We start from the raw sequence: 23,174 nt of genomic DNA on the forward strand, positions 1-23,174 counted from the left end.
TGACATTATTTTATCTCACAAACTCCATTAACTCTTATATAAAAAAAACTAGTTTGAATGTTAGCTCTACGTACGAGGCCGAGTTATTGAATGCAAAGGGATTAAGATAGGCCAGTTTCAAGCTAAAATAATCTTTAAGCTACTGACAAGTATTGAGCTTATGTAGGTCAATGATAATGAAATTAGTTAAAGTGAGGCTTTGAAATTACCTTTATACATCAATATGAAGCCATTTCGAGTTGCACTGATAATATTAGTATCAAAATGTAAAAACGCTTTCATAAATATTGGATTTTCTCTTTAACAATCACGACAATTACCCGTACTATTAGTGTTTGTAATTGCAATGACGTTAAATATATCGTTTTCTATTAGAAATGTAAATACTGAACAATATAAAAAGTATATTTCAAGATTTAAGTTACATGAGAAGAGCCGTTACACTTCATCATTTTCTTCGCTACTACTACAATGCATCTCCCTGAGAGAAGGAGCCGAACAACAACAACGTTACAAATAAGTAAAACAACTGCTATTCATAATTTCATAATAAAATTGGTACACCTTAGTTACAAGACCTCGCAATGCTGATCGAACTGAAGGAAAGAGTAAGGTAATTGAACACAGATTGCCTACGCAGGCCATTTTTCCCTTCAGAGTAGTCTAAGACCCTACGCTAACGTAGCCTTACCTCAGTATGACGTAAGATAGGGTGTCTATGAAAGATAGGAGCCTTTGTATATCAGCGGCCACTTCTCACGTATTCATTAAAAATGTGGTATCAATTTTTTCTTTACTGCCTAAATATTTCTCTTATTGACACCCTATTGAGGTTCGGCTACTTTAGCTTAGGGCCTTATATAAAGCAGCTAAATTGGTAAGCTTGTCATTACCACGTAAATATTTCTTTAGTGGTGTATGCATGATAGCGGCCACCTGTATGTATTATTATGTCCTACTTAGAATACGGCAGTGTAGGGGGCGTAATCTCGGTTACATTACCCTGTAATACACTACAATAATACCAATTTAGCTGCTTTATATAAGGCATTAGTGGTATATGTATGATGACGGTCATGCCCCATAACTTCCCCACCTTGCCAGGAGTGAAACGGGTTACAAATCAAATACACGGTAAGCTAAGAATACGGCAGTGTAAGGGGGTTGTACAGTGGCATTAGCCCCTGTTAGCTAAGTAGGAAAGGAAAAATCTTGTAGGTTAGGTTAGGTATGGAAGTTTAACTTAGGTGGTGTTCTTGTATAGAGTTTTTGCAGAACAACAGACACAGTTTTTGTAGAACAGCGGTCACGTCTTACAAATAATTAGAAAATGGGAAGAAATTAACACAAATATAACCAGTTGGAAAAGTATATGGTTCATGTAAGAGGGGTGAAACTAAATTAACATTACTGATGATAAGCATCACATTCCCCAAATGGTTTTCAACTCTACTGTGGCTCGCTTTGCTCCAAATGAACATTATCTTAAGGTTTATTACTCTGTGCAAATTTTTAGTCCAAGATACATACCTCATCAGTGGGGATTTTGAAGAATGCATCCTCATCGATCGAATCTGTAATTGAATGTCTCGATTATATTTTTTTAAAAATCAAATTCAAAGTAAAATAATTAAAAGCAAGATTCAATGTGTTAACTACGTTGACATTGCAAGCAAAATAACTAAATATTTTATGAACTATATCAATATATGTGTACTCAAATAATGAGACTACACAACTACACTACTGCAAACTTTTATTATCCAGATGATAAAGAAATGATTAATCCTATCATTGGACAAACGAAATGCACTTCTAAAATGTCATTACTCACTTATAATAATAATAATAATAATAATAATAATAATAATAATAATAATAGTATTAAGCAAAATTAAAATATTGTATATAAATATGTGATTTTGAAATTTCTGCATTCCCACCTCAATGAGGGACAACCAATTACAGATATGGTGTTTTGATATTGTTAAAGAACCTTTGTGATATTTATAATCATGTTTGAAAATAGACTATGAAATCACCATGTATACAATTGACAACATACTTGAATTATTTTCAGTCATTATCGTTGGAGGCTCATAGTAAGGAGAGAAAGACGGCGTCAGAAACGGCAAACAAAGGCTAAGGAACGAGACAAAAGGCTTAAAGAAGGTATGTAATTATGTAAGATTATGGTTTACTAACAGTAATTGTTACAATTTCTTGTGATTTATAGAAATAAGTTTTTTTTTTTTCAGATTACAGACTGTTGAGTACTATATTGCTGGTAATGTAGTTACTTTGTTTATACAACTCGAAAGACCTAGGAGGGGCAAATTAAATCCCATCAGACTTTACTTACATGATATTAATTACCCCCTTTCCCTAATTTTTAGCTGATTTTGATTCATTATAAATTATTATTATTTTTCAATTCCTTACACTAAGCAGAAAGTGTAAGAAATATAAATCAGTCTTCAAATAAGTAATGTTGGATTATTCCTTGATATTTTATAGAATATTCAACATTTTATACCAATAAATCAGAGCAGAACATTAAAGTTCCAGTAAAGTACCCCTTATTAGTTCTATATTAGGTTCCAATTTTTTTTTTTCCTGGACTTAAAAAAACCATTAATAAATTCCAGTATAGTACATGTCAACTCAAAGATTGATGAAGTGATTGATAGAACTTTCTCTGGAATTCAAGTCAAAGAAGAACACGCCAGTCATAGGTTAATGATTGTCCTAAATGTTGGCCACAAGCTACAAAAACTCCCCTATTATTATTAATAATATTATAAGTGAACTTAATAATGTTTTCATGTTCAGTAGATCCTATTTCTGCAGGTCGGGCATGTAACTTGAAGGAACTTTCACGTTAACAGTAGCATTACTTGTCAGGGTATTTAAAACTGTATTTTATCTCTTTCAACTAAAATTTATATAATGTTACCTATTACCAGGGATTTGACCTTTTTTATTGCTGAAATTAAGAGAATAATAAAGCCATATTCTTTGAGGCTGAGAATATGACCAAATATAAAGAATGAATTTAATTGGAATGACATGTCCATGAATGGATCAAAAGTTGATAGATCTTAATATGGTGGTAATTAGTATAATGCACTGATTTACAATTCAATAAACATACCATTCTAAGCACTGTTATTTGTGCGCTTGTAAAGAGTAGGTACGAAATTCCAGAACAGCATTTTTGTTTAAAAATATTTGCTTGCACTTTACTAGGCTAATTTTAGTAAAATAGCATGCATTATTTGTTAACCCTTTTACCCCCAAAGGACGTACTGGTACGTTTCACAAAAGCCATCCCTTTACCCCCATGGATGTACCGGTACGTCCTTGCAAAAAAATGCTATAAAGATTTTTTTTTTTCATAATTTTGATAATTTTTTGAAAATATTCAGGCATTTTCCAAGAGAATGAGACCAACCTGACCTCTCTATGACAAAAATTAAGGCTGTTAGAGTAATTTAAAAAAAAATATACTGCAAAATGTGCTGGGAAAAAAATAACCCCCTGGGGGTTAAAGGTTGGAAATTTCCAAATAGCCTGGGGGTAAAAGGGTTAATGTTTAGTTTACAGTAATTTAAGAATGAAATTTTGAAAATTATTCTACTGTGGTTACTAGCATCATTATTTTATTTTAGAGCAAGAAGCTCTTCTGTTAGACCCTGCATACCTGGAAGAGTTAGAAGAATATAAACGCCATGAAGAATTAGCTCAGAGACTTGAAGAGGAAGAGGCTGCAAGAAGAAGAGAAGAATGGCTATTGCGTGATGCCGCTCTCCATTCAAAGTTCCTCAGGGAGAAGGAGAAAGAGCGCTTGCAAGAAGAAGCACGCCAGAGACAAGAGGTTTGCAGTTCAACCTTCATTTGTGCCAATGCTGTTTTTAGTATTATCACCAGTTATAGTAATTTAAATGCTAATAATATTTTTATCATACGTTATTGAGGATATTAGCATCAAGATATATTGTACTGTATATCAGTATAAACATTTGTGTTTTTTGTTACTGAAGTTAGTCACTATAGAGCATTACAACCTCTCTTGTTCTCTTTATTGCTGTACTGTATTTACTCTTCAACTAAGGAAGACACAACAAATCAGAAATTAAATGGATTGTAGAGATAAAAGTTAACGATATCAGACCAAAGGTGGGAAATGCTACTCACGTTGATTAAAGTAAAGTGAGGTAGTGATGTAAATAGTAGCTTGGCCAGAAAAGAAGTCTGGCATATGGGGTTGGACACTGCAGGGGAGTTCAGTGTTCTACTGTTTAGGGCAGAATTGTTGTTTTCATTTCAAAGGTTGAGAGACCATTACTTCGAAGGTAATAGCATATGCATTTCAAGTTGGTAGTGTTGAAATAAATAACTTTGTTAAGTTCAAGTAGGTAGTGTCGAAATGAATAACTTTGTTATAAAAATGGTTTTTTCCCTACTAGCATCACCCTTCTCACCCAGCCTATTGACCAAGGCATTATTGCAAGATTTAAGGCCTCCTATCACTGGATTAAAATGAAGAACTTTCTCCAGTTTTCTATATTTTAGCTCTGACAGGAGTAAAGGAAAATTCAGAAACTTTTTCATCTAGGATGTGAATAACTATTACATATTCATGCTTGGAATGAAGTTGAGCCTTCTATATAGTATAACAGTATTTAGAGGAAGATATGGCATGAATGCATCAACAACTTCACAGGCCTCCACTCTCATTAAGAGTGCACAAAAAGGCAGCAGAAAGTTGTTCCACATGGTAGGGATCAAGGATGTTAAGAAGTTTATAGCACTCAAGCAAGAGCATGTAATAGAATGTGAGATTGCCATAGAAGTGGCAGAACACCCTAAGGTGTTAATGAGATAAAGCCCTACAAGCATATTCACAAATTTTGAGGATGCCATAACTATTTTAATGAAGGAGGTACTAGTGACACTTAAATGTTCACCGTCCGACTAAAATGTTTACAATCCGGTTATCCGTGAAGATGACAATTTCAATGTTTCTAATGCCTCTTTCTACTTGTCATCCTTCATCCTTTGTTGGTATGTATGTTATCATCCAGAGGATCTGCCTCTCCCCACCCTACATTTATTCTGAGCCACCCCCCTAACCTTTACCATATCAGTGTCATTGGAGGCAAGTGCTGTAAACGATGATAACTAATAATCTAATCTCACATTCAGAAGGGGAAATTATTGATGTCTATGCTTGGATAGGATGTGGAATATGACAATTGCTGAATATTGTGTATCAAAGTATGTACATTATTCCTTCTTTTTTTCTTTCTTTCTTTTTTTTTTCTTTTAACTTCATATCCAATGTGAAATAGAAGCTATTGTGTCCAGTCATATATATGGCTAAAAACTTTTTGTTATTGACTGAAGGGTTTTGAGTGGGTGACAACCAGTTTCAACGCAATATAATTAATATATTTTGGATGTAATTTCCATTTACAATCGTCGTCGGCGCCCACTCGTGTCCGAGTATTGGGTTCTGTCGTTAGCCATCAGCCTCCTATCTGTGGGGTGGGTGCTTATGCCTGATGTGGCTGTTAAGTCCTAGTCTGTGGTGGAAGAGTCGCGGACAGTGTTCACAAGGGAGGGTAGGTGGTGGGCGGGGCTGTTCTAATCGCTCTCTCCTTCTTCTCCTCCTAGCCTCCTCATTTTGTCTCCTCCTCTCCTCGAAGTCCACGGTGCCATGGTGTACTGTACTCCTCCAGGTTTTCCTGTCCCTGGCTGTTTCTTCCCATGAGGAAGGATCGATGTCAGTTAGAGCCAGGGTGCGCTTTAGTTGATCTTTATAGTGCATTTTCGGGGCTCCTCGTGGTCTGGTGCCCTGGGTCAGTTCTCCGTAGAATATTTTCTTTGGGAGCCTAGATGGATCCATCCTATGCACGTGTCCTATCCAGCGGAGGCGGTGGTGGATGATGGTGGCCTCCACGCTGGACAGCGAGGCACGTTCTAAGACTTCAATGTTGGTGGTGTGGCTCTCCCAGGGGATTTTCAAGATCTGCCTCAGTTTCATTTGTTGGAAGCGTTCTAGGTTTTTAAGATCGTTACTATATAGCGTCCATGTTTCTCATGCATACAGGAGCGTGGAGAGGACTACTGCCCTGAACACCATTATTTTGGTGGTCATTGTCAGTGCGTGGTTGTTAAATACGCGGCGGTTGAGTCGGCCAAAGGCGGAGTGGGCTGCCCTGATCCTGTTCTCCACGTCCTTTTTGCTTGTGGGAGCTGATGTTAGGATGCTCCCTAGGTAGGAGAACTGGTCCACCTGTTCTAACGGTTGGTCATTCACTGTGGTATTGAAGTTGGGGAGCATCAGTCCTGGTGGATGTTGGACGAGGGTCTTGGTTTTGTCTGAGTTGACTTGCATCCCAAAACGTTCGTAGGCAGAGTTGTATGCATCAGCTAACGACTGTAGGTCCTCTGCCGTCTGACCTGGGGTGGCATTGTCGTCAGCATACTGCAGTTCTCGCACTGCACACAAGGTGGTCTTGGTTCTGGCGCAGAGTCTAGCGAGGTTGAAAGCGCCTCCATCCATGCGGAAACGTAGGTCGACTGAGGGTGTGTCTGGGGGAATCTCGTTGAGCATTGCCGCGGTGTATAGCGAGAAACACGTCGGGGCCAGAACACAGCCCTGCTTCAGGCCGCCGTTGATGGGGAATGGGTCTGAAAGAGAGTTCTGGTGGCAGACTCTCCCAACCATTCCGTCATGGAGGGCACGCACCAGCTCGACAAAATCGGGTGGGCAGCCATATCTTTTGAGGACAGCCCACATGGCAGGTCGAGGTACTTTGTCGAAGGCCTTTTTCAAATCCCAGAAGATGAACATTATGGGCTGTTGTTGTTCGAGGCTCTTCTCTTGTAGTTGTCGCGCACAGAAGATCATGTCTATGGTCCCGCGGGAAGGTCGAAAGCCGCACTGGGACTCTGGCAGGACGTCTTCTGCGAGAATAAGGAGGCGGTCAAGGAGAATCCGAGCGAAAATCTTACTCGCGATGCTTAGTAGTGATATTCCCCGGTAGTTGTTACAGTTCTCCCTGTCTCCCTTCTTGAAGATGGTAGTGATGTTTGCATCGCGGAAGTCACTGGGGGGGGTCTTGGTCTCCCATATTTTCAGTATAAGGAGCATCAAACGGTTCCTCAAGCCGGGGCCACCGTGAGTGAGGAGCTCCAACGGGATGTTGTCTGGCCCTGGGGCTTTGCCGGGCTTCATGCGCTGCAGGGCCTTGTTGAAGTCATGGATGGAGGGTGGTAGTGCCATCCAGTGACGGACGGGAAGCTGCGGGGTCATTCGCAGGAGATCGTCTGGGGTGTTTGCTTGGTCATTGAGGAGGTTCTCAAAGTGAGACCTCCACCTGGCCAGGATGCCCTCGCTGTCGGTGATGGTCGTGGCCCCATCCGCGTCCTTCAGGCTGCCCACTGATGACCGTGTGGGACCGAATATTTCTTTTGTTGCTGCATAGAAGCTGCGCAGGTCACGTTGGTCAGCGAAACTCTGTATTTCTGCAGCTTTTCTTTGCCACCAGGTGTTCTGGGCTTCACGGATACCTCTTTGGCAACCAGCTTCAGCCACCTTGTGAGCACATTTGTTAGCTGCTGTTGGTTGGTTTTCCAAAGTCAGCCGTGCTTGTCGTTTGGTTTCAATGAGAAGAGAGATGGTAGCATCATTCTCATCAAACCAATCCTGCCGTTTCTTGGTGGTGAAGCCTAGTGTTTCCTCCGCGGCACGGGCCATGGCGTTTCTGAGGGTGGTCCAATGGTGCTCGACAGTGGCCTGACCCACAGGGTCTGCGAGGTATTGTTCGCAGGCCTCCTTGTAGTTCTGTGCCACCTGTGGGTTGCGGAGCTTACTACAATCAAAGCGTTGGTGTGGTACGCTGTCAGGTGCCCTTCTGGGTGGTCGTAGGGTCGTCACGGAGAGTTGGGAGATGAGGAGTCTGTGGTCCGTCCAGCAGTCGTCCGCTCCGGGCATGGATCGGGTGATGCGGACGTCTCCTCGGTCTCTGGCTCTGGTCAGGACGTAGTCCAGGGTGTGCCAGTGTTTAGACCGTGGGTGTCTTTATGTGGTCTTTTGTCGCTTTGGTAACTGGAAGATGGTGTTGGTTACCACAAGTTGGTGTTCTGCACACAGACCCAGTAGGAGTTGGCCATTGGCGTTGCAATTTCCAATGCCATGGCGCCCGATGATTCCCTCCCACAGGCGATGGTCTTTGCCTACTCGGGCATTAAAGTCGCCAAGCACAACGAGCTTGTCATTGGCGGGCACTGCCTGGATGGTGCGGTCGAGCTGGGTGTAGAAGGCAGCTTTGTTATCATTGGTTGAGGTCATAGTCGGGGCGTAGACAGAGATCAAGGTGAGATGTCTGTCCCGCGTGATGGGGATGCGGACAGTCATCAGGTGCTCACTGATGGCCTTGGGAGCGAGGTTGTGCTGCTGCACTAGCTGGGAACGGATGGCGAAGCCGACACCGTGGATGCGAGGCTCCTCTAGGGCCTTGCCTTTCCAGAAGATGGTGTAGCCTGTTCCAGCTTCCCTGATGTTGCCCTCTTCGGGTAGTCTGGTCTCGCTAAGAGCCGCCACATCAACATTGAAGCGGGCTAGCTCCTTGCAGACGAGGGCTGTACGTCGTTCCTGGCGGTTGGTGTTCGTCACGTCTTGGAGGGTGCGGATGTTCCACGCACCTAAGGTTAATATTTTTTTCTTGCTATTTCGACCGCATTAGTGGGATGTCCGCCAGCCGCGGTGAGCTGACCAGACGGGTTTGCCGTGTCTGATGTTTACCCCACCTTTTCTAGGGGCCTCCCCATGTGGGGTGGGCTGCGGTGTCCTCAATAGGCCAGCCCAGTCACGGGTCCAGCTGCCGAACTCTGGTGTCACGGCACCGTCACCAGAGAGCGACTGAATCTTAGACTCGCCGCCTGAGTGCAGTCGTGGGCGAAGGGCTTCCAGCTATCCAGGCCTGCCCCCTTCACCCACAGTGCTGTCGCCTCAGGACTTGCTGGTGGTGGTGATGATGATGATGGTGAGAAAGAGATGAAGAAGGGTGGAGGAAACGACAGAATGCCAGTAGCTAGGTATATTGTTTTGGGTGGTCGTGGCTTTGCAATGGCCACGCACACACACTTGGCCCACATCATTTTCACCGCGGCTCAAGACATATGAGACAGGCGGCTTCTCCGATGTTGGTTGCATCGGGCTGCCGGGTTCTTGTTAAGTCAAGGCCCGCCTTGTTGCCTGCCCGACAGGCATTGCCCTCTTCCGCCGGTGCTGGAAAGCTCCGCCGTTGGGGTCTTGTTTGGTTTGATTTTGGAGTTTTCCTTCTCCTAGCCTTTGCCTATCTTAAAATAAAGGAGAAGGCCTATAGGGGTCCAGTCTTGGTCTGGTCTCTCAGAACTGGCCTTAGCGGTATGGTTGAGCCTGCCAGGGTGGATAAACTACCCCTCCACCATTGCCCAGCCCATCATTGGGACACTCAAGCCCCTCTACTGCAGCAAAGTGCTGGACCTTCAGAGGGGATCCATTTACAATATATCACACTGTAATACAGTTCAATCCTACAAACAGGGCCTACATTCATCATCTTTAACAACTTTATAAAACTTTATTTTTTTAAACTGAGCTTAAAATATTGATTGTAATTAAGTAATATTATCTTGCCTAGTTTTTAATATAAAAATTTGATGTACTGTACCTACTTAAAAAAGTAATCTTATTTCAGGAACTCATAAAAAAAGAATGGGAAGAAAAGCAGGCAAAAGAAAAAGAAGAGGAGGAGAAGAAGAAAGAAGAGCAGGTGTGGATGAAGACAAATAAAAATATCCTTTACATCTCTATACATACTTGGTTTTATTAGTATAATGGCATTTGTTGCAGTTATTCAGAAGTGTAAAAATAAAGTACTCATATTAAGAGAAGTACTTATAATTTGTAAATACTGTTTGTTCCGTAACCGAAATACAAACCACGCTATTTACAAAGGGTTTACTTTTAGCGCAGCTGAAATGACGAGCCAATAGTTTTTAACGAGGGTTAATTACCCCCGCGCTAGTTAGCGGGGGGTGGGGAAGGGTAGCTTGCTACCCCTCCCCCCTCCACACACCGGTGACTTGCTTCACTTCACTTTTGGCTCGGCGGTGATCAGACGTGTCTGTTCATCGCCTTCGCTGACAGCCTTTAATTTTCTTCTTTTTCTTTACAGCTTGTGTGATTGGTTGGAAGTTGACCTTCAGTTATTTTCTTTTATTTAATATGCGGACATGCCCTGGAGTTGCCGGCCGTCCTTGTGGGACTTTCATGTCGGACGTGAGTACGGATCCTCACACCCTCTGCCCTCAATGTCGGGGCCGACGGTGCGACCAGGATAACATGTGCCGTGAGTGTAGGGAGTGGTCTGCCTCCCAGTGGGAGAGGTTTGGCCGTCGGCGTAAGAAGAAGTCCAAGAGAGACCGTTCTCCTCCGGGGTTAGCCTTGAAGGAGGAAGGTTCTCGGGACTCTTCTTCCGCCGCCCAAACCTCCTCCGAAGCTCCCCCTCGTCCGCCTCCTAAGGAGAGTCGTCCGAGTGGGAGCGCAGGCCCTTGTTCTGTTTCCCTACCTTCGGTGGGGGGAGAGGGCGTCGCCTCCCATAGCGAGGCGGTTCCCCCTCCTCCTCCGGGGGAGGTTATTGATAATAATACTTTATCCAGTGATGATCTGTTGCAGATTTGGTCGTCCCTGGGGCTTAAGGGCTTGCCCTCCAGGGTCGCTCTTATTGACCTTGTCTCGTTGGGGGCCGCTGTTAAACAGTCGCCGGTGGTAGCGGAGGTAGACCCTCTGTCTATTGTCGACGTCGTGGTGACAGAGGCCTCCGACGTGGCTGGGCCTTCCGACGCAGGTGCTGTTGCTGGTGATGGTGCTCTAGGCTCTCCTCCTCCTTCCGTGCATCCTTCGAAGGGGGAAGTGAGTCCTTCGGTCTCGACTGCTGCCCAGCTTCCTTCTGAGGGAAGTGTTTTGAAGGAGACTCCCCTTCGGAGGACCGATGGTCCCGACGATCTCCCCCGAGGCCGCCTCCGCCGTAAGGCTCACCGCCCTCTACGCCACAAGGGCCTCCCTTCCCCTTACAGGGGGACTAAGAGGCGCCTTTTTGGGTCTTCGTCCTCCGGGGGGGACTCTCCTCGTCAGCCTCAACCGACTACTCCGCCCTCCTTGAACCTCTCTGCGGACCGCTCTCCATCTCCTGCCGGATCTTCGCCTTCTGGAGAACTCGTCACCCGACGGGCAACGGTCCCTTCGGGGCTAAGGGATTCTTCCCTTACGCGAGCAGGGCCAGCGCACAAGCGCTCTCCTGCTCGCCAGCGATCTCCTGCTCGTCGACGATCTCCTGCTCGCCAAGACTCTCCTGCTCGCCGACGCTCACCTGCTCGTCGGCTCTCTCCTGAGGTTCGCCCCCCTCGCCAGCGCTCTCCTGCTCGTCAGCTCTCTTCCGAGCGTCAGCGCTCATTTGAGGACCATCGCCCTGCGGTCTCTGACCACCCTTTAGTTCCTGCTGAACTCCCTGCTCACCATCGTGTGTCAGAAACACATGTTCGCCAACGCGCCAGCGATCTTCCCGTTCCTGCTCGTGAACCTATCCTCTCACAGGACACGCGTCGACCTTCTGCTCGCCAGCGATCACCAGCTCGCCAGCGATCACCAGCTCGCCAGCGATCACCAGCTCGCCAGCGATCACCAGCTCGCCAGCGATCACCAGTTCGCCAGCGATCACCTTCACATGCTGCCCGCCATCGCACGAACCTGCATGATCGCCCGCTTACGCATGCTGCTCCTTATCGCAATACCCTGAACGATCGCCCTCCTGCGGATGCTGATCACCATCGCACAACCCTGCACGATCGCCCGCTTACGCATGCTGCTCGCCATCGCACAACCCTGCACGATCGCCCGCTTTCGCATGCTGCTCCTCATCGCAATACCCTGAACGATCGCCCTCCTGCGGATGCTGATCACCATCGCACCCTTTCACGCGATCATTCACCTGCGCATGCTGCTCGCCATCGCACAACCCTGCACGATCGCCCGCTTACGCATGCTGCTCCTCATCGCACAACCCTGAACGATCGCCTTCCTGCGGATGCTGATCACCATCGCACCCTTTCACGCGATCATTCACCTACGCATGCTGCTCGCCATCGCACAACCCTGAACGATCGCCCGCTTACGCATGCTGCTCCTCATCGCTCAACCCTGAACGACCGCCCTCTGGCGCGCAATCATTCACCTTCACATGCTGCTCGCCATCGCTTACCATCACGTGATCATTATCGCCAGCGATCTTCTTCACCTACGCGGCAGCACGATCCCTCGCCGTCGCGCCATCGCTTGCGTTCGTCGCCTCGGACACGTGTTCCTTTACCTGCCCACCCTCACGCCCACTCGCCTGCGCGCCCGCGTGATCGCTCGCCTGCGCGCCCGCGCGATTGCTCGCCTGCGCGCCCGCGCGACCGCTCGCCTGCGCGCCCGCGCGACCGCTCGCCTGTACGCCCGCGCGATCACCCGCGCAACCATTCGCCTTTGCGCGACCGTTCACCCTCGCGCGACCATAGTTCGCGGCGAATTCCACAGCCGGTGGTAGCAGCAGGGACGCGTGCTCCTAGACGGCACTCGGGATCACCTCCATCCAAGCACAGGTTGGTATTGCAGGACGAGGACAGGTCATTACAGCATTCTTCCCCACCTTCTTTTCAGGCAGGTACCGTCGTGTCCACTCCAAAGGATCGCCCGATCCCTTTCACCTTAGCGAGGATTTCGGACTCTGTGTCCTTTGAGCAGCAGACTTGGTTTGGTCCGCTGGCACGGGCGTTAGTGAGGGTTATGAAACCAGCACTCGCCGGCCAGGGTAACAAACCAGCGGCTGTCTCTCCTTCGCTGAAGAGAAAGAGAGGAGTGGACTTCGTGGTGACTTCCCCCAGGGCGAAGTTGGTTCCCAAGAGGTCGGTCTCGAGGGTCCCCTCTCCGGCACGAGTACTCTCTCCTTCTCCCGTGGACGAGGCCTTTCCGTCCTCAGGTGAGTCCAGTGGACCGGTAGTCTTCCCCCCGGCACCAGGGGGGGAGACTTCGCTTCAGGCAGGAGAATTGTCTCGTGAGGAAGGGGCCCCTCGAACCTCGTTGTTGGGATCCTGTATCCCTCCTAGGAGGGAGCCCAAGGATTCCAAGACCATCCCTAAATCCTCTGCAAAGATTCGACAGGAACCCATGACTACCCAGGGGAATGTCCACGTATCACCCCAGGAAGAGATTCCTGGGGCAGGAGACTTAGCTGCCAGCCCACAGGGAGGAGAACAGCAAGAGTCCGAACATGCCTTCTGGCAGGTCCTAAGCCTGATAAGGCAACTTAACAGTCTTACGGATCCAGTCATCCCCCCCCGTGAAGGCAAAGACACAATTCTGGATGAAGTGTTCGACGTTCGGAAGGCCCCTAAGACCAGTGCAGCTCTGCCCTGGTCTCGGGGGCTGAAGAGTGCCAGAGCTAGGGCCAATGCTCAGCTCGCACTTCTTGCCTCCTCCAGTCGTTCCACTGCCGGGAACAAACTCATCCCTCCTCCTCGCCTTCAGCAGAGGAGGTATTTCGAGATCCTGGGTGAGCACAACCTCGCTCTTCCGCTCCATCACTCTGTGGAGGAGCTGGCGAAGGGAGTTCCCTTGGAGAAACTCTCTGCCCGGCAGGTGTCGTTCTCGGCGGCAGAGATCCTTAACCACGAGAAGGTCGCTAAGTGTGCCATGCAGGCCACTTCGTGGCTGGACTTCTGGTTAGGATCTCTGGGCATCCTATTGCGATCTGAGGACTTGTCCAAGGAGACCAATAGGAAGGCCCTAGAGACCTTCTTGCTCTCGGGCACCCGCTCCATCGAGTTCTTGGCGCACCAGGTTACCACCCTGTGGGCCAACTCGGTGTTGAAGCGTCGCGATGCTGTGTCCGAGAGATTCCATCCGAAGGTCCCCGCCGTAGATGTGTGTAGGCTCCGACATGCCTCCCTCCTGGGGGAGAGCCTGTTTGAGCCTCAAGACTTGGAGCGAACGGCTGAGAGGTGGAGGAAATCCAGCACGGACTCCCTCCTCCACAGGGCCCTTACAACTCGGCCCTATAAGCCTCCAGCCCCGCCACAACAGCAGCAACAGCCTCGTAAGGCTCCCAAACAGGCACCGGCAGCTAAGAAAGTGGTGTCTAAGCCCCAGCCCTTTCCAGCCAAGGTCAAGAGGGGTGGTAAGTCCTCCAGGGGAGGCAAGACTTCTAGGGGTGGCGGCCGCGGCCGCAAGCCCTAGGGGTGGCAGTCCCCCTGCGTGTCCACCTGTGGGGGGATGCCTTCAGCGTTGCGTCCGCAGGTGGCAACATCTCGGGGCCGATGCTTGGACGATCTCGGTGATCGGCCAAGGTTATCGCGTCCCGTTCACGTCATCTCAACCTCCCCTGACAGCGAATCCAGTGTCGTTGAGCTCCTATGCCATGGGATCGGCAAAGGGGCTGGCCCTTCAGGCCGAAGTCAAGACCATGTTCGAGAAGGGTGCTCTCCAGGAGGTCGTGGACGGCTCTCCAGGCTTCTTCAGTCGACTCTTTCTTGTAAAGAAGGCTACTGGAGACTGGAGACCCGTCATCGATCTCTCGGCTCTGAACAGGTTTGTCAAACAAACCCGGTTCAGCATGGAGACAGCAGACACAGTCAGACTTGCGGTGAGACCACAAGACTTCATGTGTACACTGGATCTAAAGGACGCGTACTTCCAGATCCCAATCCATCCGTCTTCCAGGAAGTACCTGAGATTCTGCCTAGACAACAAGATCTACCAGTTCAAGGTGCTGTGTTTCGGTCTCTCCACAGCTCCTCAGGTGTTCACCAGAGTGTTCACCCTGATTTCGACTTGGGCGCACAGGAACGGCATTCGTCTCCTTCGTTACCTAGACGATTGGCTGATCCTAGCAGACTCGGAGTCGACCCTTCTTCGACACCGAGACAGGCTTCTAGATCTTTGCCAGGATCTGGGGATCGTGGTAAACCTCGAGAAGTCCTCTCTGCAGCCGTCCCAGCGACTGGTTTATCTAGGCATGCTAATAGACACCAATCTCCACAAAGCCTTTCCATCAGACGACCGGATAGCAAGGCTGAGGAGGGTGGCGGAACCTTTCCTCAGGCGAAAAGAACTCCCCGCCCAATCGTGGTTGCGTCTCTTGGGCCACCTATCCTCCCTGGCCCGTCTGGTTCCAAACAGCCGCCTCAGGATGAGATCCCTTCAATGGCGGCTCAAGTCCCGGTGGAATCAAGGATCCGATTCCCCGGACACTCTGATCCCAATGGGGTCTCTGGAACAGACGGACTTGCGGTGGTGGCTGGCCGACGAGAACCTGCGAAAGGGAGTGAGTCTTCTCGTCCTTCCCCCGGAATTGACTCTGTTTTCGGACGCGTCAAAAGAAGGGTGGGGGGCGCACGTTCTGAACCAGAGGGCCTCAGGCCTTTGGTCAGAATCAGAAAAGTGCCTACACATCAACCTGCTAGAATTGAAGGCCGTCTTTCTGGCCCTTCAACAGTTCCAACGGTTCCTGGCGGGTCACTCCGTGGTGGTGATGAGCGACAACACCACGGTAGTGGCTTATATCAACAAGCAGGGAGGCACTTTTTCACAACAGCTATCCCATCTTGCAGTAGAGACTCTGAGGTGGACCGAAACCCACTCGATAACACTATCAGCTCGCTTCATTCCTGGCAAGAGGAATGTGCTCGCCGACAGTCTGAGCAGGGCTTCGCAGATAGTGAGTACCGAGTGGTCTTTGGATCCTCAGATAGCCAACAAAGTCCTGACTTTGTGGGGTTCCCCGACGGTGGACTTGTTCGCGACAGCCTTGAACTTCAAGCTGCCCCTGTACTGCTCACCAGTCCCGGACCCCAAGGCACTCTGGCAAGATGCTTTCCAGCAACGGTGGGACAACATCGACGTGTACGCCTTCCCACCATTCTGTCTGATGAGAAGGGTGCTCAACAGGACCAGACTATCGGTCAACTGTTCCATGACTCTAGTAGCTCCGCTATGGCATCACGCGGAATGGTTTCCGGACCTTCTGCAACTCCTGACGGAACTCCCAAGGGAGCTTCCTCCACGACACGAGCTTCTCAGACAACCCCACTCCGGTGTCCCTCACAGGGCCGTAGCCTCGCTTCGGCTTCACGCCTGGAGACTATCCAGCGTCTCCTCGCGGAGAGAGGCTTTTCGCAACAGGTTGCGGAGAGAATGTCTCGGCACCTGCGAAGGTCCTCTGAGGGAGTCTACCAAGCGAAGTGGAGAGTCTTTTGTGGTTGGTGTCGTGGAAGGGGTATCTCTCCACTCGATGCCACTATTCCAGCAATAGCGGACTTCCTTGTGTATCTGCGAGAAGAAATGCGCCTTTCTGTCTCGGCAGTGAAAGGCTATCGCTCAGCCTTAAGCTTGGCCTTCAGATTGAAGGGCGTGGATATTTCTTCATCGCTAGAACTCTCTTTACTCATACGTAGCTATGAGCTTACCTGCCCCCAGTCGGAAGTGAGACCCCCTCCTTGGAACGTGGTTCGAGTTCTCAGGTCTCTCAAGAGACCTCCCTTCGAGCCATTACGCCAGGCCTCCGATCGCCACCTGTCTTGGAAGACGGCTTTCCTACTCGCCTTGGCCTCGGCCAAGCGAGTTAGTGAACTTCATGGTCTCTCGTACGACATCGCCCATTCAAGGGGATGGGGGGAGGTAACGTTCAGGTTCGTCCCTGAGTTTGTGGCCAAGACTCAGAATCCTGGAGTGCCGGATCCTCGGTTCGACTCTTTCAGGATCGCGAGTCTCCGTTCTGTAACAAACGACCCAGACCAGCTGCTACTATGCCCAGTGAGGTGTCTGAGGTACTACTTGAAGAGAACGGCTGCAGTCCGTCCTCATGTGCGAGCTTTGTTTGTGAGCACAGGCAGGACAAAGAGGAGGGTCACAAGGAACACCATCTCTGCTTGGATTCGAAGGGTTATCCACCATGCCCTGAATCCTGACCCTCCTCCGTCACGTCGCCCTCGGGCCCACGATGTCAGGGGTATTGCTACATCCCTGGCCTTCAAGAGAAACTTCTCTGTGACGCAGGTACTTCAAGCGGGGGTCTGGAAGCGTCAAACGACCTTCACAGCCCACTACCTGCAAGACGTGACCCACAGGAGCCTCGATACGTTCTCTATCGGCCCTGTGGTGGCTGCACAACAGCTGGTCTAACCTCAGGCTCCTTTTTGGACAAGTAGCAGTAGGTTGAGGGCGTTGTTACCCGGTCTTAGTCTGTGTGAATGAAAGAGTATGTCTGACCCTTACTTCTTTCTTCATTCTCCCCTCTCTTGGGGAAGCAGCATCCTGGTCCTCGCATAGCTGACCTCGACCTCTGCAGGTAACCCATGCTTCTTTGTGCTCCTAGTATTAAGCTTAATACTGTTGCGTCTCCCATACCCTGACGAGGTGGTATGGGGAACGTCCTATCCTAGAATTCCTATCTGAAGGTCTCAAGGTCAACTTCATAGGACGAGTCACACTCTCCTCCTCACACTACTTATGTAGGCCACTCGTTCCTAGCGATGCTAGGAACCTGTGAGGTACAGGGGGCTCCCTCTCTCTAGTGCTGCTCACTAAGGGATCGAGCCCCCGGGCAAGCCGAAGTCAGTAAGGCTGGGGACTTTCCACCCTTCCTAAGGGGTAAGTCACCCTTTGTAAATAGCGTGGTTTGTATTTCGGTTACGGAACAAATGACAAATTCGAAGATAATTTGTATTTTTCCTAACCATACAAACCTTAGCTATTTACACATATGTGCCCGCCATCCCTGACCCCCAAGTCAAGTCCTACCTCTAAGTGAAGTGAAGCAAGTCACCGGTGTGTGGAGGGGGGAGGGGTAGCAAGCTACCCTTCCCCACCCCCCGCTAACTAGCGCGGGGGTAATTAACCCTCGTTAAAAACTATTGGCTCGTCATTTCAGCTGCGCTAAAAGTAAACCCTTTGTAAATAGCTAAGGTTTGTATGGTTAGGAAAAATACAAATTATCTTCAAATTTGTCATATTTATATGTTCCTCCACCTCATCCCTCATAATGCTGATAAATTTATATATATTTTTTTTTATATGGTAAATTTTTATGCACTTTAAACATTAGTTTATTAAGACTTTGAAGAATTTAAATTTTAATAAAAAATATTAAGTTATCAATTTCAAATGAATTGAAAAAATATTTTGAAGGTTTGTATACCCTGACTTCTATTTTGTTCTGTACTCATTATATTTTTTCTCATGAGAAAAAAGTAAGGTTAGAATAACGGTACAGTATTTATGTTGGAAAACGAGGGACATTTCTTTATACTATTAATTTAGCTAAAATAATGCAAGTTAAGCATTTACCTTAACTAGGTTCCACAGCTTTATAACCAGATACTTGGGTGTCTCTATCCATACAGAAAGCATTACTCGAAGCAGCAACAAAAGGACTCGGCAAGGTTGGTTAAAAGACAAATAGTTTATCTTGTTTTAAAAAGTGCTTTCATGCTTTCGTCTTTTTAATCTAATGAAATATTTCATTGTTTTAGAATACAATTATATATTTTCTAAACTGTACATTTATTCCAAAATTTTCTTGATTTCAATTTGTCCAAGGTATATATTAAAAAAAAAATTCATTAACCGCGCAAAGACAGAGTCTTCTAAAGTGATTGAATATACAGTGTTTTACTATGATTGTATAATAGTTTTGCAAATTTTAAATCTACTTCAAGTTAACTGAGATAATCTGTATATAAGGAAACAAAATACAGTACTGCGTATTGTAATACAATAAAATAGTGCTACTGACATAACCCTCTTACAAGTTTAATGCTTTACAATATCTACTCCTAATGTGATTGCTTTAACAGGACGAGGAGGAATCTACGCACAACCCGGAACCTCCACCAAATTATCGTGGGAGAGATTTTGCTCAGGTCGAGAGAGAGGTGTGCCCATTTTTCTCAAAAACTGGGGCCTGTCGTTTTGGCATTCACTGTTCCAGGTAAGATGACAAATTTGGAACAAATTTTTTTTTCCTAACTTACAAACCTTTAGCTAATATGAATTATCCTTCGTTGAAGCTGGCTAGTCTTCCAGCTTCACAAAAAGATAATCCCTGTTAAATAGCTTAAGATTTGTTAGTGCTGGAAAAATTGAAATTAGATTTGTTCCGTAACCGAAATACAAACCACGCTATTTACAAAGGGTATTACTTTTAGCGTAGCTGAAATGGCGAGCCATTAGAATTTAACGAGGGTGTATTACCCCCGCGCTAGTTAGCGGGGGGGTAGGGGAGTGGTAGCTAGCTACCCCTCCTCCCCCTCACACACAGGTGAATACTCACTTTCACTTTTGGCTCGGACTGTGACAGACGTCTCTGTCTTGGTCCTCGCTTGGCAGCCATTGTCTGTTTTGTCTTTACTTAATCGCTTACTTTTCTTTTACTCAATATATATGTAAACATGTTTTCATGTTTGTATATATATTTGAGTATAGAAATAAGTAAGTTTCCTTTTCAGATGTGTGTGTGTAGTGTACGATATCTACGTGGAGGCCTCGGCAGTTAGGCCACCACGGCCTAATTTTATGGGTTGCGATCGAGTTTGACTTCGGTCTTTCTCTCTCTCTCTCTCTTGAGGTCGTTCACCCTTTTACTATGTTTTACTACGCCCTTGTAGCTTCCTTCCCGTGTGGGTGGGGTTGCTACGCCGTACATTTTGTCTCAATTAGTTTATGAATCTAATTGTAGTTGTTAATTTTTCAGCTTGTAGAACGATTCCTTTCGGGGTTTTCGTTTTTTTCTTTAGTGTTCATTCATTTTTAAATTACATAATTACATAGTTACATAATTATAATTGTTATAATTCTGTTTTGGTTACAGCTCTCCTTCCGCGAGTGTAAGTGGTTGTGAGGGCACGTGCCTATTGTGTAATTCTTGTTCCTTTTCCTCGGGATTCCTCTTCGGAGCCTTCCCGGGGGAATGAATGTGTACTAATATTATTTGTTTTATTTTTTACAGTTACCGATCTAGTTCGTTTCTGTAATATAGCAACGGTGTGAGCTGTCTGGTTGAGTCCTGGGGATTCGGCTGTTGCTGCCTCCCCCTTGTATTGTCGTCAGGGGCGTGTCTCCTTCTACTGGTAGTACTCCCGTGTCGACGGACAGCTCTCCAGTTCATTTTAGAACAGTCAGGAGGCTTGCCTCCTTGGGCGGATAACTTTCCTTCCGAGGGAAGTTTTTTCCTGTCCAGGCTTGAGCTTTTCCTCTTTTGGGGGGTTCTTCTCTTGCCTTTTTTTTCGTGCGACTATGCTCTTGGTGCTGAGCGGTCGCACCTGCAGTTTCGCTCAAGGGGCTGGGCAACTGCAGGAGCTCCTCTTCGGAGGATTGCCCCTTTTAGGTCACTGGCTGACCAGTCTCTTCCACGAAGTGTTTCTCTTTCGTTCGCGAGAGAGTACACTCATAGAGACTCCTCTTCGGAGGTTTCTTCTGTTGCTGTTGCTGTTGGCCTCCCTCGCCGTAAGGCCCTCCGTCCGCCTCGTCGTAAGGGCCTCTCATCTCCCTATAAGGGTGTTTGAGGCGCCTTTTTGAATCTCCGTTTGCAGCCTACAACTTCTTTTTCTCGATCTTCCGTCTTGGTGCAGATGGACAGCAGTCTAATCTCGTCTTCCGACGGGCAACGGTCTTCCCGACGGACAACGGTCTTCCCGACGGACAGCGGTCTTCCGACGGACATCAGTCTCCCGGCGGACAACGATCCCTTCGGGGCAAAGGGTTGCCCCCACGGGGGTTCTTCCCTTGCGTGTCAGGGTTTCCCTGCGCGCCCTTCTGTTCGTCAGCGCTCTCCTGTTCGTCAGCGCTTTCAGATGATCTTCCCTGCAGTTCCTGTTACGTGCCCTGTGCGCCCACGTTCGCCCTCGCGATCTAGAACTTAGGTTCAGGTCGGGGTCAAGGACTCTTCTTCTTTGCGCGGGCTTCCACGCGTAGCCTTCTGCTCGTCAGCGATCATCAGCTCGTCAGCGATCATCAGCTCGTCAGCGATCATCAGCTCGTCAGCGATCGTCAGCTCGTCAGCGATCATCAGCTCGCCAGCGATCTCCGGATCGCCCACGTGTGTTACAGCTGGCACGCCAACGTTCTCCAACACTTCTGAAGGAACATGGTTCGCCAGCTACTAGCTCAACTGCGGATGCTGATCGCCATCGCGCGACCCTCAACTGCAGATGCTGATCGCCATCGCGCGACCCTCAACTGCGGATGCTGATCGCCATCGCGCGACCCTCAACTGCGGATGCTGATCGCCATCGCGCGACCCTCAACTGCGGATGCTGATCGCCATCGCGCGACCCTCAACTGCGGATGCTGATCGCCATCGCGCGACCCTCAACTGCGGATGCTGATCGCCATCGCGCGACCCTCAACTGCGGATGCTGATCGCCATCGCGCGACCCTCAACTGCGGATGCTGATCGCCATCGCACAACCCTGAACGATTGCCCGCTTCGCATGCTGCTCCTCATCGCACAACCCTGAACGATCGCCCTCTTGCGGATGCTGATCACCATCGCACCCTTTCACGCGATCATTCACCTGCGCATACTGCTCGCCATCGCACAACCCTGAACGATTGCCCGCTTCGCATGCTGCTCCTCATCGCACAACCCTGAACGATCGCCCTCTTGCGGATGCTGATCACCATCGCACCCTTTCACGCGATCATTCACCTGCGCATGCTGCTCGCCATCGCACAACCCTGAACGATTGCCCGCTTCGCATGCTGCTCCTCATCGCACAACCCTGAACGATCGCCCTCTTGCGGATGCTGATCACCATCGCACCCTTTCACGCGATCATTCACCTGCGCATGCTGCTCGCCATCGCACAACCCTGAACGATTGCCCGCTTCGCATGCTGCTCCTCATCGCACAACCCTGAACGATCGCCCTCTTGCGGATGCTGATCACCATCGCACCCTATCACGCGATCATTCACCTACACATGCTGCTCGCCATCGCTTACCGCCAGCGATCTTCTTCACCTACGCGGCAGCACGATCCCTCGCCGTCACGCCCATTCGCCTGCGCGCCCGCGCGATCGCTCGCCTGCGCGCCCGCGCGATCGCTCGCCTGCACGCCCTCGCGACCGCTCGCCTGCGCGCCCTCACGACCGCTCGCCTGCGCGCCCGCGCGACCACTCGCCTGTGCGCCCGCGCGACCATTCGCCTTTGCGCGACCGTTCGCCCTCGCGCGACCATAGTTCGCGGCGAATTCCACAGCCGGTGGTAGCAGCAGGGACGCGTGCTCCTAGGCGGCACTCGGGATCACCTCCATCCAAGCACAGGTTGGTAGTGCAGGACGAAGACAGGTCAGTACAGCATTCTTCCCACCTTCTTTTCAGGCAGGAACCGTCGTGTCCTCTCCAAAGGATCGCCCGATCCCTTTCACCTTAGCGAGGATTTCGGACTCTGTGTCCTTGGAGCAGCAGACATGGTTTGATCCGCTGGCACGGGCGTTAATGAGGTTTATGAAACCAGCACTCACCGGCCAGGGTAACAAACCAGCGGCTGTCTCTCCTACGCTGAAGAGAAAGAGAGGAGTGGACTTCGTGGTGACTTCCCCCAGGGCGAAGTTGGTTCCCAAGAGGTCGGTCTCGAGGGTCCCCTCTCCTGCACTAGTACTCTCTCCTTCTCCCGCCCTGGAAGGATTTTTGGCGGGGGGGCTTTCCGTTGAAGATTTCTCCATCGGACAAGGGGTGACTGCTTACCTCTTCCTCTGGGAGCTTACCAGGTTCTTTCCCTCCTCGGTTACGGCCCGAGGTTTGGTTCAAGGAAGCTACAGGAAGATCAAGGGTACTTTCCTCCTCTCGAGCTCAGGCACCTTGGCCTTTCGTCGTTAAGTATCTACTTGCGGACAAGCTCGATGTTGTACCATCTGGACGCACTGACTGAAGGCTTCCTTCGGGTGTCTCATCTGTGGAGGTCAACGACCTCAGACACCCTTCCATCCTTGAGAAGAGTTTTGTCTTTGCCCAAGGACAGAGACTTAAACATCTGCTGTGCGGAGTAAATCGACTTCCGGTTTCACTCCTCCAAGGCGCTTTCT

The 23,174-nt window shown here is 48.8% G+C and overlaps 1 protein-coding gene across 1 annotated transcript in view; it reads left to right on the top strand.

The window, feature by feature from the left end:
- The first annotated feature begins 477 nt into the window (after positions 1 to 477).
- Positions 478 to 23,174, top strand: part of LOC137640685 (U2 small nuclear ribonucleoprotein auxiliary factor 35 kDa subunit-related protein 2-like) — a 37,155-nt gene continuing 14,458 nt past the window's right edge. The window contains exons 1-6 of the mRNA XM_068373181.1: positions 478 to 613; positions 2,081 to 2,172; positions 3,672 to 3,877; positions 9,753 to 9,827; positions 18,493 to 18,531; positions 18,946 to 19,079. Coding sequence (XP_068229282.1) covers positions 585 to 613; positions 2,081 to 2,172; positions 3,672 to 3,877; positions 9,753 to 9,827; positions 18,493 to 18,531; positions 18,946 to 19,079 — 575 coding nt within the window. The 5' untranslated portion in view covers positions 478 to 584. The remainder of the gene's footprint in view (positions 614 to 2,080; positions 2,173 to 3,671; positions 3,878 to 9,752; positions 9,828 to 18,492; positions 18,532 to 18,945; positions 19,080 to 23,174) is intronic.

Source organism: Palaemon carinicauda, chromosome 5 (assembly GCF_036898095.1).
Source record: "Palaemon carinicauda isolate YSFRI2023 chromosome 5, ASM3689809v2, whole genome shotgun sequence".
NCBI classification, from domain to species: domain Eukaryota; kingdom Metazoa; phylum Arthropoda; class Malacostraca; order Decapoda; family Palaemonidae; genus Palaemon; species Palaemon carinicauda.